Source organism: Nuphar pumila, chromosome 4, assembly GCF_984573655.1.
Source record: "Nuphar pumila chromosome 4, dmNupPumi1.hap1.1, whole genome shotgun sequence".
Taxonomy (NCBI): Eukaryota; Viridiplantae; Streptophyta; class Magnoliopsida; order Nymphaeales; family Nymphaeaceae; genus Nuphar; species Nuphar pumila.
In genome coordinates this window covers 142,504,378-142,512,978 of record NC_143252.1, presented here as the reverse complement: position 1 = coordinate 142,512,978, position 8,601 = coordinate 142,504,378, and the positions used below count along the sequence as shown (strand labels likewise).

The 8,601-nt window shown below is 41.4% G+C and overlaps 1 protein-coding gene across 1 annotated transcript; it reads left to right on the top strand.

Annotated features, from left to right (window-relative positions):
* Positions 1-3,083: 3,083 nt before the first annotated feature.
* Positions 3,084-5,774, top strand: LOC149841410 (transcription factor MYB25-like). The gene has a single exon (XM_090003820.1). It carries the CDS (start codon positions 3,131-3,133, stop codon positions 3,770-3,772), a length of 642 nt encoding a protein of 213 aa, XP_089859946.1. The 5' UTR covers positions 3,084-3,130; the 3' UTR covers positions 3,773-5,774.
* Positions 5,775-8,601: the final 2,827 nt, after the last annotated feature.

Genomic DNA, 8,601 nt, shown 5'->3' with positions numbered 1-8,601 from the left:
AAAAATGCCCCCCCGCTTGTAACTGACCAACGACTTCCCCCTGGCGATTGCCGGAACAGCGTTTTTCACCGTCAGATCTCCACGTGGACGGACACAGATGCACCGCCGCGTCGTCTTTGGGGGACGCGGGCGGTCAACCGTTCAACGCCCTCCCCTTCACGCGAGATTCGTCCAGGCTGTCGTGGGGCCCACTCTCCCTCTCTCGCCCTCTCTCTTCTCTTATATTTTACAATATAAAAAAAATCTCGAAAGTGACAAGAGACCGATCTCAGCCGTCCGTTTCCTGCAAAGCCTGGCACACACGTGTCAACGTCCTCCGGTCCAGCTGTATCCCCGACGGTGTCAATCAGCCGAGGTGGGCCCCACAGATCATTTACCGCCGTATGACTCACAAACACACCTAATGTTCCCCCATTTGCTCTAAATTCCCATAATACCTCTCACTGAACACAGGAATCTTCCCTCCGTTGATGGGCAATTCCGTCAAACACTAATAACTCGTCGTTCCGGTTACGCCAACATCATCAGTTGAATTTATAAGATAAGCCTCCTGTCATTCTCTGCAACGTAGAATTTTGGGAAATTTATTCTCAAGGTCTTCTCCTCCTCCTTTTTCCTAAATCAAAAGCGCATCCGTTTGTGCTTTTACTTTTTACAATTGGCAGCACCAAATGGAAAAGCTTGACCTTACTGTCCTCCACCATAAGCTTCAAAACACAGATATTAAAGTGGAAATTAGTTGACTCAAAGTACAATATAAATAAGTTATGCCCAAAGAATGCTGCTCAAATGAATGGTATAAAGTTTGCACTTTAAGGAGAGTAAGGGTGTCAAAGGGTCCGGTTTGGTTCGGATCACCAAACCTCTGGCCCTGATTTTTTGTTATGGTATCGGGTTTGGATGAGTCTAATCAAACTCACCGTAAGAGAAATCATAATCCAACTTCATAAGAACTACATGAACCAGATCAGGAGGAGCTACGTAAGCTTGGCGTAAGCGAATTTGATGCATGTATATCTCATGCACGCTTAGCACACCTAAATATCTAAAGCGACATAATTAAATGGGTCCATAGAACGGGACGATACCAAAGTCTTTGGCATACGAGTGTGTAAGTTTACGAGGAATGGGTGTGCCGCCTTCTTGTGATGAGCACACGAGCAATTGAGGATCATAGAAACAGCTATGCATTCGAATAAAAAATTCTTATAGTTCAACTATGACATGAGGTGGTGGTACGAGAAAACACAATATTGCTCCTAAGAAGCTCAGCAATCAAGCTTTAGTGTGCACATTACTTCTCAAGTGCATATGCTCAACTTCATGCTCCATGCTACGGGGTCTTTTCAGCCACTCGCGGCTATGTGTCATACTTTTAAAACCATATTTTGTATCATTTTTACATTGAAAATTTACAGGTCTTAATCGAAACTCGAGTCAAGCCTGAGTCTCGGATAAAATTTCACAAACTATACCCAAGTTTATGTATTAATCGGATCTTCAGGTACATGCCTGGGTCAGGTCTTATTATTTATCACCATACTCGGATCAGATGGGGTTTGGTTTGGGTCGGGTCTGGGTAAACTCGACCCATTGACGCCCCTACATAGGCATCATTCCTTGTGTATGCCCAAGTAAAAATTAGGAGCTGGGATAGGAGTTAAAGCATTCGGCCAAAACTGGCCAAACCACCTTGTGGTGGTTGTTTGGAAACTGGTAGCTGGGATAGTTGTTTGTGTATTTGGAATGGAAAGTGAGGTCCTCATAACTTTGTATTTACACTAAAGAACGGAATCCACAGGAGGCGGTAGCTGACAAATTAGCTGCCAAATCCAAGATTTGGCAGTTCCCACTTACTCAAATGGCGCTTCCTATCCCAGTTATTAGTTTCCAAACAAGGCATTAAGTACATCTGACAAAGCCAGCACCTAGGTCTTTGTTCTTGGGAGCAATTTCTCCATGTAACTATCAAATAAACAAGTTTGCACTTAGAAGAAAACAAAAGGTTACACCTTTTTTTTAAATATAATAAAATTTACTTTAGAAATTTGAAATTGGATCATGAAGAAAGTTTTTTGACCCCCCTCCCCCCCCAAAAAAATAAAATAAAAATAAAACCTAACTATGAAATTTAAAAAATACTATATTTTAAAGTTGTTTTGGTGAGTTCAATCACTTGAATGCAGCTGACTATAATATTACCATTTTAAGGTTTAGTGAAAATCATTTACATATTACATGCATATTTATTTATATTTATATTCATTTACATCAATCTTATAGATGTGAGTTCCATGGTTTATTTAGTAATAAATAGGTTTTAAGTCATGCAATTGCAATGTGTAAGGATTTTCAAGAACTAAAAAAAATGAACGCACTATAGCATACAAATATTTTAGGACTCAAACAAATCATGATTTTACTTCAAAAAATCATAACAAAAAATTTATTTCCGGGCAAACAAACCAAGCTAAACTGTTTACGGGAATGCGTGTGTGTAAGATCCTGCAAAAAATCATGCTGTTTTTTGCTTTATTTTTAACTTATTTATTTACGGGGATGTCTTTATCATAGCTTATTTATTAAAAAAATACTTTAGATGGGAGTCTTTTAAAGAAAAAATTGAACCTTTTAGTATCAAGTTTTAGTGCGTGTTTTTTTTTTAAATATCTTTAAAAAGAACATTGGAGCAAGAACAATAACTTTTATTGTAATTATGATATATATATACTAATAAAGGTAAGGAACTAATGAGCAAGAAATCATAGGTCAAGTTGCATAGACTCAATGAAGCCGGTTAGATATGTTCAGCATGATTTGTTTGCTATGCATCTGAATTGTGCTTGTATTTTTTTATGTAAAAAGGTATTTTTTAGTTATACAATTTGAAACATTGTGGGCCGTTGATTTTTGAACCTTTAAAGACTTGATGATTTATCATGATCACATGATTCAAAACAACTTTTTTTTAATTAAAAAGAAAACTCGTACTAAACAAATTTGATATACAAAACATTGAAAATTCTTGAAGAAACCAATATCTACTCTATATATAGAGCGAGACAGCTTAGAGAAACGGATGTCGGTGGGTTGTTTCTTCTCCGTTAGAGAGAGAGAGGGGGAGAGGGAGATGAGCGGTTCGCCGACGTCGTCGACGTCATCAGGTGAGGGCGGTGGTGGGGAGAGGGTGAGAGGCCCGTGGAGCCCAGAGGAGGATGCGGTGCTGAGCCGGGCGGTGGCCCGGATGGGCTCTCGCAACTGGTCCGTTATCAGCCGGGAGATACCGGGGCGGTCGGGGAAGTCGTGCCGGCTGAGGTGGTACAATCAGCTGAGCCCTCAGGTGGAGCACCGCCCCTTCTCCGAGGCGGAGGACCGCGCTATCATGGACGCCCACGCCATCCACGGCAACCGCTGGGCCGCAATCGCCCGCCTCCTCCCCGGCCGCACCGATAACGCCGTCAAGAACCACTGGAACTCCACCCTCAAGCGCAAGGCCCTCCTCGCCGCCGGTGGTGGGGAGGAAGAGGATGTGGTGACGGTGGAGGAGAAGAAGAAGGTGAGGCTGTCGGCTTTTAGGGAGTACGTTCCAGACTCTGCCACTGTGCTGAGCCTGTCCCCACCGGGAGGCGGGCCGTCGCCGGAAAATGGTAGTGGTGGTGGTGGGCCGTCGGCGGAGGTAGTGGGGAGGATGGGCGTCGAGGTGTTGAGGGAGGTGATCGCGAAGGAGGTGAAGAGTTACATGGAATCGATTTTTGGTGGTTCTGCGACGTGAGTGATCGTCTCTCTCTCTCTCTCTCTTCCCCTGTTTCTGCTTCCTCGTAGGGGGTAGATTTTGGTCTCCGTCTTCTTCTTCTTGTTAGTCTCTCTCTCACGCATGTACGTAGAAAAAGAGAGGGAAAAAAGAAAGTATGCAGGAAAACAGCCGAGAATAAAGGAAAACTTCGGGGTAAAGCAAAGATGAAAAAGAAAGGGGAGAAAAAAAGTTTTTGTGAGAACGCTTTTTGTTTGTTAGTGTGCTTCAATGTCATATAAAACATGGTTTGTATAACAGGTAATCTTTTAAGGGACTTTGCTGTTTTATTTTGATTCCTATTTTCGACCAACCATCTTTCTTCATCTAAAGTTTTACAAATGAAAAAGAGAAGACTAGATTCAGACCATGAAGAACTTTGTTTAGTTTAGTCGTGTTTGTAGTGTTTATTAATTCACCAAGAAAAGATACCCATTGAGGGGAAAGATTGCATTGTTGTGATGTGTTTGTGTAACTTTTGAAGCCAACAATCTTGAAGAGTTTTTTTTTTGCTTTGCTGAAACTAAGGCCTCTTCTTCAGCTAAGACACTCTAGAAAGCCCTTTTCTTCTTTTTCTGCAACTTTTATGATGACGATTTTTAGTTGTGCAGGGATTAACCGTCTGCCATTATTTATGTCAAAAGTTGGTTCTTTCAAATTCCTCTACTGGTACACTATTTTTTTTTGTGCTCATGTATTTCAGAGGGTGGGTGGTCTCTGCTCTGCTACTCTGTCTTACAGAGAGAGAGAGAGTGAGAGGCTGATCCCTGTTGTGGAGACAAGTAACCTGTCTTAAATTTTAGATTAAAAGCTTTATTGTTAGACGCACTGAAGGTACACACTAGCATGGAGTGTGCCTTTGTATATGGTATGTTTGTATTTGGCATTGGGCGTGTAGTCCTCGTTTACCATCTGGCAACAATGCTTGTGGTTGTGGGGTAGTGTCCCCCCCGGTCCCCCACTGCCTACCCACTATCAATAGTAGCTTTCTAGTAACAATGGCTTTTCCCCATGCCATCTTCATCACGTATTGGTTCAGAAGTGGCCCCCTTGCTGCCCAGAGCCATGATTCCACAGGAACCAGGTAGGCCGAGCCTTGGTGCCTATTGGTAAAATTAAAAGTTGATAAGAGTTCGATGTTATATAACTGCATTATTTGATGGAATGCAGTGTGAGCCTACATTTGTAGAAAAAGTGAGATATGTTTGAGAAACTTCACTCGTTTATAGTATCCCAACTTATCTCACTTTTCTGAACAAGTGACTGTTCCAAGCACCCTTTTAGAATATGTTATTAAAGGCTTTGATTGGGAGAACGGTATAGAGGAGTTAAGAGGATGTCGGAGACGGTTACATCAGGGGCGGGGTCTAAAGGAGAGGGAAGTGATTAATGTCTGTTGCGAGTCAGCCAACTTTAAATACCAAAAATTTCAAATTTCAATTCCTCTAAGAGGAGGTATTTACAACAACTCCTTGAATCACACAAGGATTCTATGTCCAGAATTTTCAATGGTTCAAATTTTTTACCTCATTTTATCTCAGTAAATCTTATATTCATCTATTTTACCTCATTATTAACTGTAATAATGGTGCAGTTAAGAGGCTAACAGTTAGGAGTGGGCAACCGGCCAACCTGACCAGCTAAATGGCTCAGGCCAACTGGGCATTGACCCAGCCGGCCCAGTCAAAGCTTGACTCTTAAATTGATGGGTTGAGTAAACAGCTCGGTTCGTGCCAACCCATTGAGAAAACTTTGGCCCACAACCCGCCCATTATGCTCATGGGCCTAATCGGGTCAAGCTGGATTTATTATATTATATGTAATATACATATGTAATGAGTAATGGGTCCCTGCTAAACCCATTTGGTGCTAAATGTGTTTTGAGCTTTTCCTGTGCTTTTTATGCAGTTTTGGCCCTATAAATGTGTTGGGCATGATGGTTTTACTAAGAATCCACACCTGGATCATGTGTTTTCAATGAAAACAATTATGTTTAGAACATAAAAAATTTACAAAGATTTTGGACTGTTGATTTTTTGAACTTTATAAAAATCCACCCATGTATTGGAATCAAACGCTTCAAGAGCCGATCCCTATAAAAATAAAATGAAAAAGTCTGAAAAACCTACTTAGCATGTTGTTTAGCACCAAATGGGTTTAGCACCGATCCATTACTCTCTCTCTCTCTCTCTCTCTCTCTCTATATATATATATATATATATATATATATATATATATATATATATATATATATATATATATATATAACACGGGTCAAGCTGAGCTGCAGTCCAATGTATTTTGGTTCGGGTCAATCTTGGACCTAAGTTATAGGCCCGAGCATGCCCCATGACGGGCTGGGCAGTCTGACTCATTGCCCGCCTTTACTTATAACTACACCCGCTTACAGTCAAAACATGGTGAGGAATCCAGAGTTGAAAGTTTGAATCTTTCAAATAAAAAAATAAATCAACAGCTCCTTTAAAATCCATTTTCCTTGAAGTTCATTTTTTGTAGTTCTTCTGACTCTTTGCAAATCTCTCCTAACATTGCTTCCCAAACAAAGCCTAAAGAAAGTCGGTGACAGTTGTGAGTAACACCAATATTTTCTTGAGTTCAATCGCGGATAGAAGCATAAAAACCCGTTCCTAAGAGGGTGCATTTTTTGGTTTGAGGAAATAATGGTTGATCAAAGAAAGTCATTACAAATGACTTAACACATGCTTTATCAGACACCCACCTAATGTTTACTCGTTCAATTCATTCTTGCTTTTGAAATCTGGTGAAACTGTAGATGCAATTCCATCTTTTACTGTGGCCCTGCCAAAGATCCGTGTTTTTTGAAAGGAAAAAAATTCAAACACAACCTAAGGTGATTAGATCTGCTAACCTTTTATTTTTTTTATGAAGAAAGCTGGCAGATCCCCGCCCCCCGCCTATGCTTCCCACAATGATAGTAGGTGAGCCGGGGAGTTGTAGTGAGAAACCGTTCCTCATGAGGAATGATTCTAGTAGGCTCTATAAGAGAGCCCACAAGCTCTCTCAATTTTTCCATTTTCAGAGAGGGATAGAGAGAGAGTCGGATGTAGTACCGTCCGATGAGGGAGAGCGACAAGTAGGTAGCCTACCATCCTCTTTTGTGTTTCATTTTTTTCTTTCAAAAGAAATATACACCGGCAACCAAAGAGGTTGCCGATGTTGTCTCAGAGAAAGAGAGGTGAGGCGGAGGAAGGGTTCACCCTCAGCTTCAAAGTTTAACGAGAGACAAGGGAGAAGGAGGTGGAGCCACCCTCCCCAACATGCAGCTTCGCTGCAAATGGACTGGGAAAAAGCAAAGCCTTCATCCCTACGTTCGGCAACTGGTTGCCAGTACCGCTGTCGTTGTACCGAACAGGGGGCGGAGCACCCCTGCCTCAGCCACCGGCAACCATTTGGTTGCCGGTGAGGATTAGTCGAGAGAGAGAGATGAGGGCATGAGACAAGGGGGCACCACCCTTGTCTCAGCCGCCAACGGCCGGAGGGGTCGCCTGTGGCACCCCTGCCACTACCGCCAACAACCGGGTGGTTGCCGACATTGTTTGGCTCAAAGGAGAGAGGCGACAGGGGAGTGCGGCCCTCTGTCGCGGGTTTTAAAACAAACTCAGACCAACTCGGTCAAGGTTTGAACCAGCCTGAGTCGGCCAAGACCAACTCGGTCTAGGTCGGGGTGTGACCCAAATCGGGTCTGCACAAGACCAACGCATTCTCGGTATAGCCATACCGAGTGTGGTCATGAAAGAAAAGAAGAAGAAAAAAATTGAGGTAAGGACCTCTATGGATAGCCATACCCTGGGTCTAGTTTCGATTATCCATAGAGGTCTCAGGTCCAGTTGGGTTTGAATTCAGTTTGAACTAAATCCAGACTGAACTAGGTCTGAATCTTGTTGGTATCAAACAGAAACCGAATCAGTTTTGGGTTAGGTTGTACCATATGGGGACCCAACTGGGTCTAACTAGATCTGTACCTAGTTTGTTAGAAAAGGTTTGGTAACTGAATCTTTTTATGATTGGTATGGACCGAACCCAAACCAAGCTAGGTTTCGATAAGATCAGTAAATTCAAGAATGAGTAAGAATGAGAAAATAAGAAAACAGGAAAGATCCACTTGGGTTGGGTCAAACTTTATTCACATACATACTACTTATATATATATATTAGTTGAGTGAGTCTTGGGACATCCAAACTTGTTCCTAGTCAATCAAGTCTAAAATGAACACAGACTAGGCCCAATTATGACATGGACGAAGTCAGGTCTAACCCACAACCTACTAAAAAGATCAAAAATACCCTTATAGCATATGCTTTGTAATTTGGTCATAACTCCTCACCTCAAACTCATAATTGGGTGAGGTTTAGTTCGTTTGAATTTAGACACAAAAGAAAATTTGTTTGTTTTGTTTTCATGACCAAATACACAACATGAAAAATGACCTATGACAGACTACTGTTGAGAGGGGTAGTTTGATAATTTTATAAAACATAAGAGATATCTGTCTAGTAATTAAGTGAGTCTTTATGTACAAACATATTCTATTACTACTATGAGAAACTTGACTGCAAGTTAGATTTCAGTGTCGGTATTCGAGGTAAGAGATATTATGAGCATTTTCTAGTTAATAATAAACATTGTATTTGTTTGTGAGTATAAGATAGTTTGCATGAAATCATGTATTGTTTGATAATGTAGTCATTACTTTGCATATAATGTAGTTGTATTCTATAAATTATTTTTATGTATGCTTGAGAGACTGGACAAATGCATGTGAATTAGC